General features: G+C 42.0%; 1 protein-coding gene across 1 annotated transcript in view; it reads right to left on the bottom strand.

Moving 5' to 3' along the window:
- SORCS2 (sortilin related VPS10 domain containing receptor 2) overlaps window positions 1–23,797 on the bottom strand; it is an 813,167-nt gene that overhangs the window by 82,457 nt on the left and 706,913 nt on the right. Inside the window, exons 9-11 of the mRNA XM_065404758.1 lie at window positions 16,585–16,764; window positions 2,926–3,072; window positions 1,017–1,119 (exon numbers count right to left, since the gene is read on the bottom strand). Of these exons, the coding sequence (XP_065260830.1) occupies window positions 1,017–1,119; window positions 2,926–3,072; window positions 16,585–16,764 (430 nt within the window). The remainder of the gene's footprint in view (window positions 1–1,016; window positions 1,120–2,925; window positions 3,073–16,584; window positions 16,765–23,797) is intronic.

The following is a 23,797-nucleotide window of genomic DNA, read 5'->3' as shown; positions in this document are numbered from 1 at the left end:
ACTTTTACCTTATTTCTCATACCTGCCTTGTCATGGATAAAGAAGTTAATAAATACAGTAAGATAATTATACGTGCATTAAGTGTAAAGAAAAAAAAGATTTGCCATACTAGATTAGAACAATGGTCTCAGTGGCCAGTACATGATCCTGCAGAACAAGATGAAACATTTCACCATATAAATATGAAGAGAGGAGGCTAGTCCAGTGGTTAGGACAATTGCCAAAGGCTTGGAAGACCTAGAGTCAATTCCCTGCTCCACCATAGACTTCCTGTGTGACCTTGGGCAAGACACTTAGCCCTGGTCTACACTGAGGGAGGGATCGATCTAAGTTATGCAACTTCAGCTACGTGAATAACGTAGCTGAAGTCAACATACTTAGATGGACTTATTGTGGTGTCTTCACCGCGGTGAGTCGACTGTTGCCGCTCCCCCGTCAACTCTGCTTGCGCTTCTCGTGGCACTGGAGTACAGGAGTCGACGGGAGAACGCTCGGGGGGTCGATTTATCGTGTCTAGACTAGACGCGATAAATCAATCCCCGCTGGATCGATCGCTACCTGCCGATCCGGCGGGTAGTGAAGACATACCCTTAGACTCTCTGTGCCTCACTCCCCCACATGGAAAATAGGGATAATAGCGCTTCCCTGCTTCACAGGGCTGTTAGAATAAATACATTAAAGATTGTGAGGGACTCAGACACAATGGTAGCGGGGGCCATAAATGACTGATAGATAGCTAGATACACACAATGCACCTGTCCACTTGTGACATCTTGGGATAAATAATTCCTTCCAATCCCTGCAGGCTACCCAGCAGAAAGGTTGATAACCTCCTATTCAACAATTTGACCAATCACATTTGACCATTCAAATTCCCTAAAATCAGTGGTATTCAGTCGCAAGCGCACTAGGGCAATGTTTATAATACAGTCAATATATTATTCTTCATGAGACTAAACATGATCCACAAGAAACAACAATGTTTTGGGGGAAAAAAAGCACTTTCATGCATTTACCTGCCCCCATTATGAGCCCTGGTGCAGTATCCTTGGTATGGACTGTTCCTGACACATATGGATTGTCTGCCCAGCGGAGATGGAGATGAAGATGGCAATCAGGCTTCAGGGATAAGAGGAAGAACACAGTATTTTACAAGCTGTTAACAGCAGTTCTGCTACTTTGGTAATTAATGCACAATCAGAAAGTAGCATGCAGTGACAACTGCCTTATAAAAAGGGGGAAGTGACTGAATTTCACAAGGCAGGGTCCAGAACAAAATATTAGTCTGATGTATCTAGCGGGAACCAATTACCCTGGCTCTGTATATTTCCGTGGCCTTAAAACAAGGTCTGCAATTCAGAAAGAGACAGTGTGAAATTATAGCACAAAATAACTTTGTGACAGAGTGACTGCTTGGATCTTTGGAAGAAGCAATAAAAAGCACCAAAGATTTATTTGTTGTTGCTGGTTATCATCATCCCTGGGCTGCCTTTATGCAATTATCAGCTAAAAGAGAATTAGATTAAAAACAACTATTTCTACTGAAACATCTTCTGTCAGGAAAAAAAATCATTATATGAAAAATATTTTTAAATGACTTTTTTGGAGTGAGTTTGATCATATCTCTGGTTAATTAACTTACTGCTTTCTGCTCTTTCCACAGTGGTATGTGGAGCTCAATATTCCTCCCACTAAAGTTAATGAAGCAAGGCTATTGACTTCACTGAGAACAAGATCACACCCTAAGACCTGGTCTACACTGGGGGGGGGGGGGGGCGGGGGGAAATCGATCTAAGCTATGCAACTTCAGCTACGAGAATAGCGTAGCTGAAGTCGACGTATTTTAGGTCGATTGACCTCGCGTCCTCATGGCGCAGGGTCGACTGCCGCTGCTCCCCTGTCCACTCCGCTTCTGCCTCTCACCGCGGTGGAGTACAGGAGTCAACGGCAGAGTGATCGAGGATTGATTTATCATGTCTATACTAGACGCAATAAATCGATCCCCGATGGATTGATCACTACTGGCCTGAGACCCTGATTCAAAGCCCATTGAAGTCAATGGGAGTCTTTCCACTGATTTCAGTGGGCTTTGGATCAAGCCCTGTAGCATGAACCATGTATTGCTGTAGCCCAGTCTTCTGAAGGGAGTCAACTTCTCCCCCAACCTCAGTCTTTTATTCCTACTATGCAGAGAGGGATAAAGATTAGTCTGTGCCCCTGACTACAGACATATATTCTGCCCAAAAATGCAGAGATCTAAGAGTCCAGTGGAGCAGAGAGCCTGTGAGAAAGACACAGGGGATCTGCTTGTCAGGGCTGTCTCAACAAAAAAACTAAAATGTTGTGGGTAAATGGGACATGTAAACAAACCGTAATAACGTCCGTTCACAAAAAGAAAAGGGTTTTTGACATGACTAGCCATTTGACTTACATTTCCAGGCAACTGTGTAACTTCCCCCTCTCTCATAATAGGGTAATTGTGTTTTAAGATAAAACAATACAATGCAAAAACAGAAATAAAAGGTATTCATATTTTTAATCCTACTGATGAAGTGCTCTTATTCCCAGAGAAGTTCATTGCGGTGTAAAATAATTAATAATAAATGAATGATTGCCTTGAATCAGGATGCATGGTAGGTAAATTAGAGCACACTTGTCCCATACAAGTCAAATTAAGCCCTAACAAAAGAACGTGTAATGCTGCAGATGGAGCAAACCAGAGATTTATTTGGCTCAATAACTTGTGAAGGCATGGTCAATGTAGAGAAACTAAAACATACATCTAAATCTGGTGTAAATGAGAGGAGAATGTAGCTTGGCACTAGGTGCTTGAGATGACAACTACTGTTCATTTATTTACATTTCAACATATTCTACAAATAGTTCTTGTGCACACTGGATAAAACATTAAAAGGAACCACTTACAGGTTTGCAGTTGGTTGGTTTACCATTCATATCAGAGATTGGAGGGGTCAGATAGTCCCAGTCACGACCTTTGTTGTAGGTTATTAGAGTTGTAACTTTCCCATCAATTTTCTGATTGGCCAAAAAGACTCCTTTAACACCTCTGACCTGGAGCATAAAATTAAGAGGGGTAATGACCAGCCTGCAAACACTTCTTCAGCATAGATCATTCCTGGTTTAGAGGTTCCTTAGAAACTGAATATTCCAGATACTTACTTACTCTTAAAAGAGAATGGATATTAAAAAAAAGAAAAAACAGTTGGTTCTTTTGGTTTCTGAACATATTTTAAGACATTAAGAGCATGTCTATACTACAAACTTTTGCCAATGCAAGTTACATTGGCATGAAGCTGCTGCAGTTACTATACTGCTTGTGCACATGCATACTTGGCTCCGTGAGTCGTCACTGTGCATATTCACCAGGAGTGGTTGTGTCAATGCACACTGCAGTACACTATGGGTAAGCATCCCGATGTGCAACTCAGCACCATCCAGTGCACTCTCTTTTGGGAAGTTTTGGCAATCCATAGTGGGGCAGAACAAATCACGCAGCGGTGACTGGGAGCAAGGGGTCAACTTCCCAGCATGCAATGTTCTCCTTCCAATGATGTCATCTATCTCCCATAATTGTCATGCCTTTTAAAAAAATTTCACAAACCCGCACTGCTCTCCTCGCTGTCCGCCATCTCTTGACAAAAGCACAGAGCCTGCACAGCTCTGTACTACTGTCATGAGCATTGCAAGCACAGGATGCATGATCCTCCAGTATTTGCAGAGCCACAATAAGAACTGATTCAGCAAGAAGTGTGATGATTTTGTGGAGGACAGACTGCTGCAGGACATAGAGAGAACCAATTCAAGTTTGCTGGTGGCATTCACAGGGCCGGCACTTCCACTAGGAGACCCTAGGCAGTCGCCTAGGGCGGCAGGATTTGGGGGGCAGCATTTTGCCGTCCCCGGCGGCAATTCGGCGGTGGGGGTCCTTCCGCTCAGCGTCTTTGGGACGCTTTGGCGGCGGGTCCTTCACTCGCTCCGGGACCCGCTGCTGAAGCGCCCCGAAGATGCGGAGCGGAAGGACCCCGCCGCCGAATGCTCTGAGGAGGAGCGCTGCCGCCTACGGTGGCAAAAACCCTGGCGCCGCTCCTGGGCATTCACAGAGCTGCAGATGGTGTAGCCTCACTTCCCGTCCTGAGAAATGAGCACTGACTGATGGGATTGCATCGCAATGCAGTCTCGGGATGACAAGCAGTGCAAGGCCACACTCTTGGATTTGTATACCAAGCTTACCCCAGCCATTCAGTGCCAGAGACCAGAATCACACCTGCACTGACAGCACAGAAACAAGTGGCAATTGCACTGTGGAAGCTCGCAACACCAGATTCCTTACTGATCAGTGGAGTATCATTTTGGAGTTGTAAAATCCACTTGGGGGCCGTTTTCATGCAAATGTGCAGGGCTATTAATCATCTCCTGGTATGCGGGACTGAGACTCTTAGCAATGTGCAGGACATAGTAGAGGGATTTGCAGCTACGGGATTCCTGAAATGTGGTGGGGGCAACAGACGGCACTCATATCCCCATTTTGGCACAAGACCACCTTGCCACAGAGTACATTAACAGAAAAGGCTACTTTTCTTTGGTCATGCAAGCGTTTGTGGATCACTGGGGATGCTTCACCGACCTCAGCATTGGCTGGTCAGGGAAGGTACACGACACGCATATCTTTAAGAACACAGGACTGTTCAGAAAGCTACAAGAAGGGACCTTCTTTCCTGACCAGCAGATTACCACTGATGATGTGGAAATGCCAACAGTGATCCTGGGGGACTGAGCCTACCCCTTGCTCCCTTGGCTCATGAAGCCATACACTGGTCACCTCGACACCATCAAGAAAAAGATTCAATTACAAATTCAGAGGTGCATAAAAGCAGTTGAATGTGCTGTTGGTAGATTGAAGGGATGCTGACGTTGTCTACTCACTAGATTGGACCTGAGTGAAAAAAACATCCCAATGGCTATAGCCACCTGTTTTGTCCTGCATAATATTTGTGAAGCAAGGGGGGGGGAGTTGCTGTGGGGGTTGAGTGCAGAGATGGAGCAGCTGTCTGCTGAGTTTGAACAGCCACTACCAAAGGCTATTAGAAGAGCTCAACACAGAGCTGTACAGCTCAAGAAGGCTTTGAAAGGGCACTTGGACAGTAAGCCACAGTAAAGCACTGTGGTATACTGTGCTCTACCTGGTTCTGCTATTTTGGGGCCTGTTAGGAATTGTGTCATGCTTGGTGTACATTTATGAATATAACCCTATCAATGCATCTATTAATTTTGTGGTGCTTGCTGTACATTTATTATTATTATACTGTGTTTGTCACTGATCCTATGAAATGTGTCACACTGTACAACAAGAAGTAAGTGGGTGTTTTCAGTACTGCTAGGCATTCTGCAGGATATATTGGGAACTAATAAAGATGAATTATTTTCCAGACAATAAAATGTTATTGAATAACCAAAACACTCCAAAAAAATTCTGTGCAAGTTAAATAGCAAATACATTACAAATGTAATAAATGTATGGATCTTAAGAAGGGGAAAGAACATTCATGTCCATTTCAGCTACACATACAGCAACCATGGTTCTCACAGGTCAGTGCATGTGAAGCTGTGGTTGTCCTTAATGTCCCCCTGTGTGGAGTGGATGGGGTATGATGCAGCCGCTGATGCTTCATGGACTGTTGAGAAGGGTGCTAGGGAGGCGCAATAATGGAGTTCTCCATGGACTGTGAAGGGAGGCGAGCCCATGATTGTTGAACCTGTAGGTCCACAATAGTCTGCAGCATCTGTGTTTGCTGCTGGATAAGCCCCATTATGTCCTGGTGCATCTCCCTCTCCTTTTCCTGCTGGGACTCCTAGGCCATTCTTCATATAATCTGCAATATTCACCCTCCAGGCCCTCTGCTCATGGTCTGATGAAGCACTGCCTTGAAGGATCTCGCTGAATATGTCATCCCAAGTCCTTTTCTTTCTCTTGCTTATCTGTCTCAGGCATTCCGCGGATGTGGAGGGGAAACCCCTCAAGGCCATAACAGCATCAGCAACAGATAAAACACAAAGATGTACCATTGTCAATATAGTCACAACGGACAGAGAAAGTTAAGATTCAAATCTCCCTTCCCTTGGTCCCCTAAAGTTTTACACAAGACAAGCTTATTGACACTTCTGTTTTGGCATGCATAGGCACAGCACCAGTCACAGCACCAGCCATGGTGAGTATGGCCCGCCAGGGGTGAGGGAATTGCTCGATTGCATGAAACTATAAGTACAAGGCAATGGTATTGAATACTGGCACCATTTTCCACAAAAGGTGGTGATTTTAGCTGATATCTCCCTTTTGAGGATGACAAAGGTACAGAGAGCACAGCTGCTGCTGGTGTCCCGAGGCTGCTCAGACCTCTATGCCACTTGTCTGTTTACTGCAATGTTGCCTGCCGAAGTTATCGCCAACTGGCGTTGGACAGTGTCCCACTGCAGAGGAAGAAATAAGGCTGTCATGCCTAAAAATCTTTTTGAGAGGACTGCAGTGTACCTCCATGGAAGTTTCATCGAGATCTCTCAGGAGGATTCAAGGGGCATCCTTATGTATATAAACAAACTGCTCCGCATGGCCTAACTCTACAGGGGAATGAAAAGCAGATAACAACTCTACCTCTCTTTGTTGTACTGGTACCTCTTCTAGTCTGAGTAAATGAATGAAAAGTTAATAGCTTTGTCCTGTTAAGTTGCGGATGCCATTAGTACATCATTGTAATGGGAACTATATTTACATGATTACCCGAGTCTCCTTCCCCTGCATCGGGCTCGTCTGTGCTTAATTGCCAGGATGGACTGGACTGCGGTGGAATCTCAAATAGATCCTGGCTCACAACATAGCTGTACCCCCTGGCCACATTTTCCTCCTCTCCTCCTTCTCTTCCTCCTCACTGTCCATGCCAGGGACCTTTGACTCGGGCTCCTTGGAGGGATTCCTGGTGATCTGTGGTGTGGTGGTGTAAAAGTGGTAAGTCAGCAGCTCGGCACTGGATTGATCTCTCTGGCCTTCCGATATGCCTGCCGCAGTTCCATCGCTTTCATGCAGCATTGCTGCTGGTCCCTGTAGTACTCCTTCACCGGCATCCCCTGTTCAATCTGCTTATAGGTGTCCATATCTATGGCTGGTCTACAGTCATGCCTGCACAGGCTCTTCTCCCCACAGGCCCATGAGATCTAATATATCCTGTCTATTCAAGGCTGGAGCATGTCCGGAGCGTGTAGCTGGCATAGGGATCTGGGCAGTTGCACAAAGCAATGGGGAGCTGCTAGGTGTGCTCGGCAAGCTTGACAATTAGGAAAACTTATTTCAAAAATTCGCAGGGTATTGAAGTGAGGGAAGGCTCCCGGCCTCAATGACCGCAGGTAGTGGTGTTCACAATTGTGACCAGATCAGTCAGTGACAGCTACTGGCGGATTGTTAGTGTCGACATGAGAGTTGCCAACTTTCTGATTGCCGAAAACCGAACACCCCAGCCCCACCCCTTCTTCGAGGCTCTGCCCCCCGTTCACTCCATCCCCTCTCCCTCAGTCGCTCGCTCTCCCCCACCCTCGCTCACTCTCTCATTTTCACTGGACTGGAGCAGGGGTTGGGGTGCAGGAGGGGATGCGGGCTCTGGCCGGGGGTGTGGGCTCTGGGTTGGGGCTGAGGGTCTTGGGGTGCAGGAGGGACACTCCAGGCTGGAGGGTGGGGCCGAGGTTTGGAGTATGGAAGGGGGCTCCAGGCCGGGGTGTGGAAAGGGGTATAGGCTCTAGGCTGGGGGTGCAGGCTCTGGGACGGGTCCAGAAATGAGGGCTTCAAGGTGTGGGAAGGGGCTCCGGGATGGGGTAGGGGGTTGGGTGCTGGGGGGGGGGCTCAGATGGGGGCGACAGGGATGAGGGGTTTGGGGTGCAGAAGGGCGCTCCGGGCTGCGGCCGAGGCGTTTGGAGTGTGGGAGTGGGTGCAGCTCTGGGAGGGAGTTTGAGTGTGGGAGGAGGCTCAAGGCTGGGGCAGAGGGTTGGGGTGTGGGGTGCGGGCTCTGGGAGGGAGTCTGTGGAAGGGAGTTTCAACCTGGGGCAGGGGGTTGGGCATGGGAGGGGGCGTGCAGGCTCTGGGTGGCGCTTACCTCAGGCGACTCCCAAGAACAGCAACATGTCCCCTCTCTGGCTCCTAGGCGCAGGGGCAGCCAGGTGACTCCGCACACTGCCCTCACCTGCAGGTCAAAGGGAACTGCGGAGCCGGCGCTCGGGGGGGGGGCAGCAGATGGAGCCTCCCTGGCTGCCCCCTGTGCCTACAGGCCACAGGGACATGTTGCTGCTTCCAGCAGCTGCGTGGAGCCAGGTCAGGCAGGTGCTTGAGCCCTGCTGCGCCACCAACCGGACTTTTAGCGGCCCGGTCAGTGCTGCTAACCGGAGCTGCCAGGGTCCCTTTTTGACCAGGCATTCTGGTCAAAAACAGGACACCTGGCAACCCTAGTCAACGTAGGTAATGCAGTGTCTACACCAGTGTTGCACTGGCCTCAGTACATCACCCATTGCTCAACACTGATTGGAGAGGTGGCATTACTGTGTCATCATAATGGGACGCTTACGTTGGGAGGAAATAAATTTAAGTGTAGACACATGCACAACTAGGTTGACACACAGTGGCTTATGTTGACCTAACTTTTTAGTGTAGACTAGGCCTTAGTTTCTGTAGAACATTCTGTAGTACTTAGAACATTGAGAAACCTAATGCAATATCTACAATTACATTTGTGCTTTCTTACTGCATATTGCTATTGCAATTTCTGACCATATTTCTTTAGTTCTTAAAATATGAACCACTCTAAAACGCTTAGGCAAGTGTGTAATTTTATATGAATACTGCCACTGAAGTCTATGAAACTACTTGTATGAATGAAGTTCATTAATGTAGTAGAAGGTACAGCAATCCTTTAAACTGAGGCACCAATTTTCGTTTATCCCTTAGAGAAAGGTTCAAAAGAATTTTTGTAGATCGTCAATTTTAGGGCCTGATCATCCAAAAACTTACTAGGGGACATACTGGTTACTACCATTAGAAGTCCAATGACATTTTCAGTAGTTAGTTAAAATGATTCCTTAGTTTTGCTGTACAATATTTTTTATTGCTTCTATTTATTTTTGTTTCACTACTCCATGTGCCAGATCCCCTGTTGGTATAAAACAGTGATGCTCCATTGAGCAGAAGACCTGGCACCAGGTTTTCTTTTATTATTTTCTTGTTATATTTATTTTGGTTTTGAGATATTTTTCTTGCACAACTTTTTTGTAGGGTTCTAGTTTGGGACTTCACCATCACTTTTAAAAAGCACCTGGATTTTTTTTTTTAAATCGCTTTTGTAGATTATGACGTGAGAAGTTACTTGGCCTACTCACCATACTAAACGCTACACTTAGGTCTGGTCTACACTAACCCCCAAATTCGAACTAAGGTACGCAACTTCAGCTACGTGAATAACGTAGCTGAAGTCGACATACCTTAGTTCGAACTTACCGCGGTTCAGACGCGGTCCACACGCGGCAGGCAGGCTCCCCATCGACTCCGCGGTACTCCTCTCGCCGAGCTGGAGTACCGCAGTCGACGGCGAGCGCTTCCGGGATCGATTTATCGCGTCCAGACCAGACGCGATAAATCGAACCCGGAAGTTCGATTGCCAGCTGTCGAACTACCGCGGTAGTGTAGACCTGGCCTTAGTAGTAAGATTTTGTGGTATGGACCCTTATATTGTGAACTCCTCATGGCAGGGACTTGTCAGTACCATTATCTGCACAGTACGTAGGCACATTGTCAGCATTCAAATAATAAACGACATCACTGCATTGATCACGAGTCACAGCTTCAAACCTTTTGCTTCATTCTGCTTCAAGGCTGCCCTAACTGAGGTTCAATAACTAAAGTGAATTATATTCAAGTGTTTTTTTCTAATTAATACAAATCAATAGAAAATATACTTTGAAAAAATCCATGTAATTCTCTCCTCTACTGGTTATTTTAAAGGTCATTCTCCAGTGATTGCCCTCCCCCACCCTTAGAATGATGAGATATATAAGAACAACTCAACATCTATTTATAAACACTCTGGGCTTAAATGAGCACTGAGTTACACCAGTTTTATTCCAGTGTAACTTCAGAGCAATGGCCAATCTTCATTTTTCCCATGGTTACTTTCTCCATTCTGTCCTTCTATCCTTTCTAATATTGTTATAGCTATTGCAGAGGCAAATAAAAACAATAGCAGCCCCTAAAGATAACATAGCTGCTTTATTTTAGCCTGTTCAATGTAACAGCTATGCTAAAAATACTAATATCATTTGCACAATACCAGCAGAATGCACTGCTATTATGAATGATAAAGTAACCATTTATTCTTAAATTTACAGCAATAAAAAACCCAGCAAAGACAGTGTATAGATTAAAATATGAACGGAAGAATAATATAATTAAAGACTGAAAGCCAGCCAAATGAATACAGCTATGCTATTTTACTCCAGCTCACGGCCGGCCCTAGACATTTGTTTAGTTTAGTTATTATGCGCTCCATCCTTCAATAGGAAGTGAGGGTGATTGGGTACTATAATTAAAGACGATGGGGCAAGCTATGAATAGAGCTATGCTCATTTAATTTCTTTGGTTTTATATTTGTCTTTTGTTCTTTTAAAATGTCTATGAAAACTTTTCCAATAAAAATTCATATTAAAAGAAAAAGAAAGAAAGAGATCAATGTGCAGCAAACTACTGTGGCTCTTTTGGGTAATGCTGATTGTTAATCCGGCTCCTGAATCACTGATTTCTGACACAATCCCACAATCAGGAAAGAAGGCCACACTGGTTAAAAACCCAAGTTGATTTAGCAGGGAAGCAAAGGCAGTTGTGAAAAAAACAAAAACAAAAAATATATATATAACAAACAAAAGAAAGGGGAAGGTGATAGTAATGAATATAAATCAGAAATTAGGAATTGCATAAAATTGCTAGGGGAAGCCAAGGGACACAAGGAGAAATCTATGGCCAACAGAATTAAGGACAATAAGGAGTTTTTAAATGTATTAGGAACAAAACAAACCCCAACTATGGTATTGGTAGAAATGGTAGAATTATCAGTAATAATGCAGAAAAGGCAGAAGTGTTCAATAAATATTTCTGTTCTGTATTTGGAGGGAAAAAAGATGATATGGTCTCATCACGTGGTGTTGATAACCCTCCACTAGTATTTCAGGAGGATGTTAAACAGCAGCTACTAAAATCAGACATTTTTAAATCAGCAGGTCTGGATAACTTACATTCAAGAGTTTTAAAAGAGCTGGCTAATGAGCTTGCTGGACTATTAATGTTGATTTTTCAGTAAGTCTTGCAGTACCGGAGAAGTTCCGGAAGACTGGAAGAAAGCTAATGTTGTGCCAATTTTTAAAACGGGTAATTGGGATGACACAGGTCATTATAGGTCTGTTAGCCTGACACTGATCCCAGGTAAGATAATGGAGGGGCTGATAAGAGATTTGATTAATAAAGAATTAAAGAAGGATATTGTAATTAATGCAACAACATGGATTTATGGAAAATAGAGCCTCTCAAACTAACCTGATACTTTTTTTTAGGAGATTACAAGTTTGGTTGATAATGGTAATGTGTTGACATAATATATTTAGATTTCTGTAAGGCATTTGACTGCACGATATTTTGATTAATAAACTAGAATGGTTTAAAATAAAATGATATGCAATGTAACTGTAAACATGGAATCATCATAGAGTGGGTGGGTTTCCAGTAGTGTCGGCAGGAATCAATTCTTGGCCCTATGCTATTTAACAATTTTATCAATGATCTGGAAGAAAACATAATAACATTACTGATAAAGTTTGCAGCTGACACAAAAATTGGGAGAGTGGTAAATAACAAAGATGAGAGATTACTGATTCACAGTTATTTGGATCACTGGGCAGAAGCAAACAGTATGTATATTAATACAGCTAAATGTAAATGTATACATCTAGGAAAAAGGAAAGTATGCCATGGGGGAATTCTATCCTGGGAAGCAGCAACTCTAAAAAAGACATGAGGGTTGTAGTGAATAATCAGCTGAATAGATGCTCCCAGTCTGATTCTGTGACCAAAAAGAGCTAATGCCATCCTGGGATGCATGAACAAGGGAATCTTGGAGGAGTATAGAGGTTATTTTTCCTGTATATTTGGCACTGCCACTGCTGCTGGAATACTGCATCCAGTTCTGGTGTCCACTACTCAAGAAGAATGTTGATAAATTGGAGAGGTTCAGAGAAGAGCCACGAGCATAATTAAAGGATTAGAAAACATGCCTTACAGGAGTAAACTCAAAGAGCTCAATCTATTTAGCTTAACAAAGAGAAGATTAAGGGGTGACTTGATTACATACCCATGTGGGGAACAAATATTTAATAATGAGCATTTCAATCAGGCAGATAAAAGTATAACACGATCCAATGGCTGGAAGCTGAAGCTAGACAGACTGGAAATAAAGTGTACATTTTAAAGTGAGAATAATTAGCTTCTTGAACAATTTATCAAGGGTCGGGATTCTTCGTCACTGACAATTTTTAAATCAAGCTCGGATGTTTCTCTAAAAGATCTGCTCTAGGACTTATTTTGGGGAAGTTCTATGGCCTGTGGTATATAGGAGATCAGACCAGATGATCATAAGGATCCCTTCTGGTATCTATTCTCTCAGATCCTGCTCAGAGGAATCACATGGCCCAGAATCTAATGGAAGTACAACCGGACCAGAATGTTACTTTTTGGGGAGTAGGGTGTATGGAGGGGCAGAGATGTGCTAAAGGAAGAAGAAGAGAAGCAAGGAGAGTTCCTGCGTGAGGCAAGAGAGACGTTTAAAACCGAGAGCTTGCTCTGTGATTTTGGGATTACATTCTTTGAAGTTTTCATTAAGAAGAAAAACACTTGGCCAGATTAAATGCCATTCCCTGAATTCAGGCCAAAATGTTCTCTCCCTCTCTTCAGCAGACATGTGGATGCTTAACATAATCTGAGGATTTATTACAGCTTTGTACTTGAATAAGTGTCATCAGCTCTCGGTATGATCAGGAATGGCTAGTTTTCACTGAGATTGTTATTCTGCATACTCTTTCATCTCTCTCAATCTGTAATAGATAAGAGTATATTTTGCCCTCATTCCAAACTCCCTTTGATATTAACATTAATGACAGCTCTGCCTGCAGACTTATGGGACAGCAGACCTGTTAGCATGGTATAGATTTGATACTAATTATTATTTTATTACTGATGATTTGCATGGTGATAGTGTATACAGGATTGATCCAAAGCCCACAGAGAGGAAAGATCACCCAGTGGGCTAAGGTGCTAGCGTGAGACTTGGCAGATGTGGATTCAGTGCCTTGCTTTGCTACAGACCTGTTAGGGGCCAGTCACTCAGTCTCTCTCTCTGTCTCAGTTCCACATCTGTAAAATAGGGATATTTGTCCTTCCTTTCCTAGCAGGGATGTTGTGAGGATACATACATAAAAAGATTGTGAAGTCCTCAGATAGTTTGGTGATGGGAGTCCAGGGCCGGCTCTACCATTTTTGCCGCCCTGTGGGAGTCATATAAAGCCTGATTTTCAAGAGCTCAGTGCCTAGCAGCTCCCACAGAGGCACCTAAATAAATGACCATGTTTTCAAAAGAGTTCAGACATCTAAATAAAGCAGCACATTTTCAACAGCACTCAGCAGCCAACAGCCCCTATCGTTCGGCAGTCATTTTCTTCTTATGACTAGACAGTATGATACATACTAACTACCATAGATCTGTTCTGTAGTAACTATTGCAGAACTTTCCTGTGCCATTTTACTATGAAGGGAGAGCATACAGAGGGCCCCTCAGCATTTACAACATATAGTGTGTGTAGTGACCACATAATGGACAATTGTGCAAATATTACAAACACTCAACTGAAATCAATGGGGCTAAGTCACATGATTGAGGAATAAATGTATGAGTAAGGCCTGCAGTTTGGGGTATTAAATAAGCAACTACTAGCACAATATGAGTATGCTGTAAATTAAGTATCCACTTCTGTGACCTTTATTCATGAGTACTTCCACTCACTTCATGAAACATGATATCAACATGCTTGTTTTGCAATGATCTCTATGCCAAGCTTGTGGCTGGTTCACTTTTACAGCACTTGGTACAGTATTTCAAGACCATACTGACTTTGAATCACTGCTCACTGCTTCTTTCTTTCTTTTAAACATAGATTTTAGAGGTTAGTCTCTGTGCACATATGCAACAAAAGCGGAAAAGATGTTTTGTACAAAAAAGATAAAGGATATAAAGGAAAATGAATGCAGACAGGTGAAAATCTCTAAAAGACTATAAAGCAGATGCACATGTAAAGGATGAAATGAGGCCAGTGGAAGACAAACTTGCAAATTTAATGCAGAATTATATATTAGTTGAAAGAGAAATTCTTAATCCATTGAGGGTTGTCTGTGTTTGGAGTTGAAGATTTTTTCCCAAGACACTTCTATTGCGACACCCTGCAAGATATCCCAAGTCAGAAAAAAACCCCAAAACCAACAACCGTCCTGCAATCCCTAAACACAGTAGCAGCCTTATTTTTATTAACTACTTTGTACAGTGTAAATAAGTCAAAACAAAAGAACCCTTGTAAATATTACTTGCTCATCACATTCTAATAAAGAAAACAAACACTAATTGTATTTCACCATATCGCAGAAAAGATCTGCAAGTTTTAAACTTTCTACATGTAGGCAGAGAAATTTGTCCACGTGCAGTGCAGCTCTTCTCTGAAAATTGGCTACATAAAAATGGCATTGTAAGGTTCCATGTTTACTGTCTCTCAATCATTCCTTATTAAATATGCTCCGTTATAAGTAATTTTTAAAGCCAGCTCTACAAACTAAATCTGGAATTTGCAAATAATCTAGGATCTCTTCTTTTTGTGCACCACCAATAATAGAGGTTCCACAGGACAGATATTGCCCTCAGTGACACTTCTGCAACTCCCTAAACCTCAGTGGGCTTGCACAGGTGAAACTGAACAGACTTTAGTAAACAATACTCAAGACTAGTAGTCCTAAACCTTTTCTATACTGGCAGTTCCTTAGTAATAACGGAACAGCAGAGTGGTTGTGACCCCTTAACACCTCTTTGTGACCTCCGATTGAGAACCCATGCTCTAGAAGATGCCAGAGGAGTAGAGAACCCAGCTTCTTTCCTCTTAGCTGTGCTGGCTCTGCTAAGCTAACAGGAGCAAAAAGCAGCAAAAACATATTTTGTCATTAAAATCAGCATATGGGACTCTGATTACACAAGAGGAAGAAGGTGGCCTTTTTCCATACTCTCCGTTCCCCGCAGAACCCCCCTACGGTACTCAATGCTTGAAATGGGAGGGTGGGAATTATGTCACACCTCCTTGTCTTACTGCAGTCTGTTGAAAGAGAGGGAGTTATATAAAGGTGGAGAAGATTAGAAAAATTTGGAGCATGCCATCATTTCCCCCCTCCAATTACAATACTAGAGAGACTCATTTAACTCCTTCCTAACCATACCTGCCAGGCTAAGGAGTATTGTGAATCCTTTGCAAAGAAGTCTAGTGCATTTAGTAAGAATATTTTTTAAAGCTGCAGAGGAAGCAGACTATTAAATTCAAGTGTTGTCATCGTCATCTTTCTGACCAAGAGAACTGATGGCAATTTTTTCCTAAACTTCTATTTTTCCTTTTTTTCTTTAGCCAATTGCTGCAGGTTTAAAATACAGAGTTGAGTATTTGCAAGGATGGCTCCTCTCACAGCAGCGCCTCTAGGGAAAAAATGCCTACAGAAAGCAAGAGGATTTGAGATCTGACTCAATCTAATGTTGTTGGCTCTTCATTTGTCTAGGTCAACATGTAAAGACCCAGTACTAGGCTCATACAACTGCTATTTTCTGAGACCCTATTGGCTAAAAGGCTTCCTGGTTAAAAAAAAAAAAAAAAGTATGTAAGCAAAACTCAATGAATGGACTTACATAGTATCTGATAATTACATTCATTGGCTTCTCAGACAAAGCAGCTAGCATCTGAAATGCCGACAAATTGTAAAACAAACGTAAGGCAAAAAGAGTATTGTTGTATTGCCTAGAAGCTAAATTTGGTTACATCAGGCAGTTTCATAACTGTTTATATTCCTCTTTTCACAATAAACTAGTGCTAACTGAATCTTACTGCTTGACTCTTCAGTACTTGAAATAACACCAGACCCCATATTTTAAGAAAGTGAAAAATACTAAACTTGTTCCTGCACATCCTTGGACGTAAGAAACTGTGTATTTATAAAACAACCAACACTTTAGGAGGAAGAGGAGAGAGAGGGAGAATTAGAGTAATACAGTACTCCCTTCTCATCACTCTAGAAAACTGGGGAGAATGTTATCACTATCAAATTAATTACATTCATAATTAGAGTTGCTGATAACATAAAGTAGGAGAGACAATGGAAGAGACAGAAAGCAACAAAGTTCTAATATTTGCACAGCACCCTACCTCCAGAATATCTATCAGGACATTCTCTTCTGGCTGCTTAGTGCTCCTGACATTCTCTAGTAAAATGGAGTAGTATACACCCTGTGGGTCAGATTGGTACAGGTTGTACGTGTCTGTCTGGTACCATTCTTGAACAGCCACAAATACTTGGTTTTCATCTGTACTGATAATCTGTAAATCCTGCAGAAAAAGAAATAAGATACAAGATTAATCATAATGGGCAATTAAAAAAAAGATACTATCTTGCCTACCTGACAAAAAACAAACTGGTCATGAGAGTCAAGTGCCAGAGAAAAGAGATACACCTTAAAGATCCCCGACTATGAGATCTCTCAGCCTAGGTACTAGGAAAGCTACTATATCCTATCTCTCTCAGATTATGGGATATAGAATTTTCACCTAGAATTTGGAATCCAAACCACTTATTAATGCCTGAAGGAGGTGCTTTTGTTTCTTGTTGGAAATGGGCTGGAGTTGTTAAACCAATGACTAATCAACAGGTTTCTGCATCACAAAACCTCCACCAATATGAACATTTGCAGCAGAGATGCCTAAGACTGAGGGGACACAGAATGTGAATTACTCTCACAAGACAGACAAAAGTCCATGAAATCTCCTTAAAATCTAAAATAGGATGAGAGGCAACCACCAATTAGGACAGAGATATATTACAAAGGGACCTAGAGAATAAGAAACAAACTCTTTGTGGCAGAGACCATGTCTTTCTATGTGTTTGCAGAGCACTGAGCGCAGCAGGGCCACTGAGTGTTATTGTAATATAAATATTAAATAACAACAACAACATTCTGCATTCATTCCTCAATAATTTCATGCTTGGCTTATTGCAATAGCCTCTTTGCTGGACTCCTTGTTTTCTCTCTCCATCCTCTGCAAGGAAAAATGCAGGCTAATACATCTTGGGGAAAATAGTCCAATACACAAATATTCAATCAGAGGAAGAAATCAGGAAGTAGCAATGCTGAAATAGACAGTAATAGCGGACAGAAAATTGGACCTGTGTTTGCAATAGGATATGGCAGCAAAAAGGCAATGCAATTTTGGGCTGCATACATAGAAGCATCATATCAAGGGAGAGAGATTATTACCCCTTTCTATGAACTTGGTTGCAATAACACCGGGCATATTGTATTCAGTTCTGGTCACCTTATTAATGGAGAAATACTGACAAACTAGAAGGAATTCAGAGAAGAGCTTCCAAAAATAGATAGGTGGCAGGAGGGAATGACTTCTGAGTAAATATGTAACAAACACCTTTATTACATTTCTATTTCTTTACATAGAAGTAACAAGAGTTGACTAGGTGCAGAAGAAGAGGTGACTATATATAGGAATGATTACACTGCACAGCAAGCACCTCTTTGGAAGGTATATATAATGAAAAGCTACACAAAAACATTTTTGTATCTAAAAGGAGTTAACCTCAATGTCTCATTGAATCAAATTCACCGCTCCAAGTTATTTTTAAAATGTCATTGATACATCTGCCAAAACAAATGAACCCGTGGGAAAGGTCTCTGTTGTAGATAAAATCTCCCACATGTGGTTGATCTCAAGGCCATTCTCCAAAGCCCTGCAATTAAAACTTTGTATTGAATCAGAAGTAGATTTTTTTTTTTTTTTAGAATCCCATTAATGGAACTCTACTGTCTTAAATTGCCAGCACCATTCATAAATAAGCAAGAGGATGGGTATGCAACATCTGGTAGTTCACCATAACCCATGACGAACATCATATGTGCCTTCCCTGACACAGTCTGAGAATAGTTATGCTGCGAATCCAATTAACAAGGATGGAGGGGGAGGAGAAATAAATTACTAAAGAGTTTGAAAGGGTATCCATTAGTGAAAAGTTCTAAAAAAACCCTTAAATTGTTATTATAGCTCTTAGCAGCCCTTCAGCAGAAGTCTTAAGAGCATTATTATAGTAAAATGTTTATAATGTGTCATAAACATACACAATGCTTTATAGAACACAGATAAGACATGTTCCTTTCCCCAAGTGATTAGAATCTAAATAAAGTGAGAAAAGCAAATGCAGGATGAAACATAGGACAAGAGTGCAAAAGAGGGTGCCCCTGAGCGCTACTATTGATCAGAATGTGGGAGGAGGGATTACTTAGAGATGTGGGGTTTACACATGAATTTAAAGGAGAAAAGATAAAGCAATTTTCAGATAAGCTGTGAGACTGGTACCAGACACAGGGGAAACAAAGCTAAGAATGGGAGATGTGGCTAATCTGATTCTCATCTCACTTGCATCAGTTTTACCCTGATGTAGCTATATTGACATCCATGAAGTTACTCCTGATTTGCACTGATGTAAATAAGAGAAGAATCCAACACTAAGGAGAAAAGGCAAGAGGATTGGGAAGAGGTATGTGAAAGCAGAGAAATAGGTGTATACAAGAATAGATGCGATTTTGTGTCTGAAGATGAGGCATTTGAATTTTATGTGTTAGGAGATGGGAAGTCAATGGAAGTTCAGGAGGAGTTAACATGATTGGAGTAGTGAGAGAAGAAGATGACTTTAACATAGGATTTTTGGACAGACTGGCAGGGGACAGCTGGAAGGCAAGAAGGCCAGACTGGAGGAGTTTATACTAATTAATGTTTCACTAACTCTTCTCTTCCAATTGCAACATCAATAGTAAGAAAGTGGAGTGTGTACTCATCCTGTTCAAGATGCCAGTCGCTACTTTTTATGTGTCTGGCAGGAATCAGAATGCTGGTATTAACAGAGGGTAACCAAATCTGCCTTTCACCCCTAGGCATAGTCTGTTCCATTCAGGTTTTACACTGCAGATTTTTATTTTTCGGTTCAGGATTACTGATATCTTTTCACCATAATCTATTTCAATATATTTCCCCAAGCATTTACAACCCCATTACTTGGTTATACTGCCTTCCAACAGTCCTGAGGAACATCACCTGGCCAAATGTTGCTGATATAACTCTGAGGAAATTAACTGAAGTGAGGAAAGATGCAAGTTTCGTACCTGGTTTTAAAACATCTTTTAAACTTCTGAATGGTACATGGGTTGTGCAAAGCAAGCTAAAAGAAAGTTACAAACAATCCCCCCTCCTGTTCCCTTTCCTTGCTCATATTACCATCTTCCACTATTAGAGCTAAGCTGGAGAAATGGTCATCAAGGATAAAAGCTTAACAGACTTAAGGCCCAGTTTTGTAAGGTGCTAAGCACTCTCAGTTCCAATTGACTACAATGGGTGCTCAGCACTTCACAGGGGACATTTAGCACTTTGCAAGACTGGGCCCTTAGCACATGTTGCTAGGCAGGACTTCCTGTCGGTAGGGAAAAGTTTAACTGGTAAGATATTGTGTGTGAGAGAAAATATCTTGTTCCAAAGAAGGCAATTTTTATTGCTATATCTAATTCATTGCCTGCAGCCACACTATGTCATGCTGTGATCTCAGCAGATCCTGTAAACTATGCATTCATTCTTTCCTTCTGCAGGCTATTCAAAGCCATGCTGCTCTCTTAATTTGCCATTAACCTTCCTACCTGCACATTATTTATTTGATTTCATTGGCTCAGGGCCATTCAGCTGACTTTAAAAGTCGTCAAGAACCTGGAATCCTCCTACTGTCTCAAGTCAGGTTTTGGTGTACTCTAGCACATTTGCTGTGCTCATGTAACATTTGACCGCTAGTACTTTCATTTCCATATTTAAATTATAGAGTTGCACATTTGGGCCCCCTGTGGCAGAACTGATCTTCCTTGCAGCGAAAATGATCTTCCCTGCTTGCTTCTTCAACCATGTCATCCCCTCTAATGGAATTTCTCCACTGGCTTCCGATCTTGCACATCATTTTCACTCCTGCTCTCATCAGTACTTGCAACACCTTTGTTCCATCATTCAATCCCGCCTCACACTCCATTCAGCTCCTTCTCCTGAGATCATCCTCATGCCTTCTTTCATGTGACCTCATGCCTGGAATGCCCCATTCACTATGCCAAGTGCCATCCTCTCCTTCCCTGAAATAGCTCCTCAAAGCTCACTTCTTCCCCCAAAGGTAACCCATGTCAGAAAAGATCATCCGGGTCACCTCACTGCATTGCCTCTGCTTTATTTTACTTTTTTAGGTTGTAAGCTCTCTGAGGCAGGGACCATGTCTCCCTATGTGCTTTGTACAACACTGAGCACACGCTAAATAATAGTAATATAGTTCAGGCTCCTCCTTCTCACTTATAAGGCTTTCATCATGCCTCCCTGTCTACATCTCAACCCTTGTTTCCTCTGACCCCTCTCTTGTGCGCTATGTTTTGCCAGATAATCCTGTCATACCCTCCCCTTCATCATCATCTTTCTCACTCATGACTAGAGCTGTGCAATTTTTCCACTTCACTTAGCAGATCTAAAAACTGGAAAAAAATATTTTGGGTTGACTGAAAAAAAAATATCAAAATTTTCAGTGAACCCCAAAGTAAAAAAAATCATTTTGTGTAGAATGAAATATTTTGTTTGACCAGACACTAAACATTTTGCTTTGATTTTTTATTTTTTAAAATAAAACTGAAGTAAATTTTGAAACAAAACATTATTTTGAAGAGCGAAATTTAAGTGCTTTGTTTCAAAAATGTCAAAAGGAAACATTTTGATTTTTTTCTGCCCCTCCTTTCCCCCCAAACAATTTGGCAAAATCTATACAAATTCACAAAATGTTTCAGTCAACCTGAATCTTAATTTTTTGGTGATAAAAAGTTTTGGTCAAAAAATTCATTTAGCTCTATTCATGACTCTACCATAATATCAGGTGATTGGGGGGAGGGATAGCTCAGTGGTTTGAGCATTGTGAGTTCAATCCTTGAGGGGGCCACTTAGGGATCTGGGGCAAAATCAGTACTTGGGCCTGCTAATGAAGGCAGGAGGCTGGACTCAATGACCTTTCAAGGTCCCTTCCAGTTCTAGGAGATAGGATATCTCCATTAATTTATTTATTTATTTTATTTTGAAACCTCATATTCCCTGTGTTCACACTGAAATCAATGGGACTGCACAGGGGTCAGCTCTAAGGGTATTTGAGGTGTAACCTAGCTCCTCAGAGTAAAACTGGCCATAAAGTGCTGTAAAATGCAGAGAGTAAACAATTGGTTGCACTTTAAAAAAAAGAAGAGTTTCTTCCATTTTGAAAGATTCTAGTGGTTTGAGAGATGTTCCACTCACTTATAATGGAGAATACCAATGGAAACAGCAATATCTTTCAAAATGGAAGGAACCTTTTAAGCACAAGCACTGTAACTTCTTTCAGTTAGAGTGATTTTAGGTGTTACTTTTGAGTACAGAGGTACAGAGGATAAAATTTGCAGACAGAAAGGTGAGTTTCAGATTGATGGTGTTTAATCTTGTACACTTGCACAGGTGATTGGCATTAGGGTGCTGAATCAGAATTAATTAACATAGAACTCCTTACAAAATCCTTCTAGTGATCAAAGGCTCGCCAGGCTAAACATGCCATGATTAAACATGGGGTGTAGCAAACCTGACAGCTATGCAAGCATGCCATTCCTGACCCCTTGTGGTGACTTCTGAGCTAGACTCCTTTGCCTGTATCTGACAGCTACACCAGAAAAAGCAAACGCTCAAATTAGCACAGAGCTGGAAGTAACGCAGGAAGTGGTTACATTTACATTTACAATATACTGGGCCCAGTCCTTCAAAGTGCCATCAATTCTCATGGACATCAATGTGTTCAGCACCTGTCAGGAAGTTCTTAGCAGCTGTCTCAATCAGGTGCATTAAATCATTTGAGTGAAATTGATGTGTATGTCATTTCTACACAATTGTGTGTGTTCTTTCAGGGAACAATAAACACCCACCAAGGAACATGTGCAAGAACTTTTCCAGATTCACATAGCAGAAATCTAATCTCTACAATTTCCTAACAAATGTCCACAATGCTCTATTAATTCTTTACTTTCTGCCTAAAGTGAGGTACCAAAGTGAGGTACCTCTGTGGACCTTTTCCAAAAGTCTTCTGCTTTCAGTGGTAGTGAGAAACTTCACTGATAGCATTTGTATAGAGTTAAGGCAGAAGAAAATCATGGATCATCTTCAATACTAGTTAACCCTGGCTTCCTACCATGGAAAAATGTACAAGCCCCTATCCAAAAATCAGATCTGGTACAGAAGGCAAAGGGGGAGAGGTTGTTTTGTTGTTGTTGTTTTTTAATCTAGCCTTATGTCATGCATATTCAGTACTCGATATCTCAGTGTAATATTTTTCAATCAATACCTTCATCCTGCTTTATAATGATGATTAAATCTCCCAACACCTCTGTGATAAGTAGATATCATTACACCCATTTTTCAGCTAGAAAAATACAGGGGCAGAGCGGAGGGTGATCAAGATCACAGAGTAAGCCAATGTTGTACTATACAGGCAGTGTGTGTTAACAGAATGGTGAAATGGAGAATGGCATTCAAGGAAGAGGGCAAATGCTGGAATAGCTGCTATTGCCACAGTCACCTCTATTTCCTCTGCTGCAGCTGAGCAACCCCTGTCATCCAAGACACGATACCCAGGGCCATGCCCAAGCCAAGAAAGAAAGAAAGGCAAAACTATTGGCCAGAAAGCATTGGTACAAAAGATAATTGATAGTTGCAGTCTGCTTTCAGAGCAGGGAGAAATTACCGTGTGAAGTGCAAACACCATGCACATGCGCAGCACGACAATGTAATCCAATCATGTAGTCAAAATTGAACCAGTGTTGCCAACTCTCGTGATTTTATTGCAAGCCTCGCAATATTTCTTGTTTTTACTTCATGTGCCAGATCCTGGAGGCATGTGATTAGGCGACAACCTCAGCTTGCCTTTAAAAATGAAGTGAATTCCTAGCCCTCACTGTTAAAGCTGGAAAATGTGACCCTACTGCACCTTAAAGGCACTGACACTGGAAGGCAAATATAAAGAACTCAACATTTGTTATTTTTAAAAAAATCTCATGTTTTTTAAGCAAATGTCATGATTTTTAGGGGCCTGATTCATGATTTGGAATGGCAATACTGAAACTAGGCAACAAATTACACTGAATCCAAAGGTCTTACAGGAATAGATGTGAATACCCAAAGCTCCTAGAGACAAAGTGGCTAGGACTTATGTTCCCACCATCCCCATGCGCTCCCTTCAGTCTCTGGGAGTGAGATCAACATAACTAACCACCCCCGAAAAGCT

This window comes from Emys orbicularis, chromosome 5, assembly GCF_028017835.1.
Source record: "Emys orbicularis isolate rEmyOrb1 chromosome 5, rEmyOrb1.hap1, whole genome shotgun sequence".
Classification (NCBI taxonomy): domain Eukaryota; kingdom Metazoa; phylum Chordata; order Testudines; family Emydidae; genus Emys; species Emys orbicularis.
The sequence above is the reverse complement of the archived record's forward strand: the minus strand, read 5'-3'. Positions and strand labels throughout refer to the sequence as shown.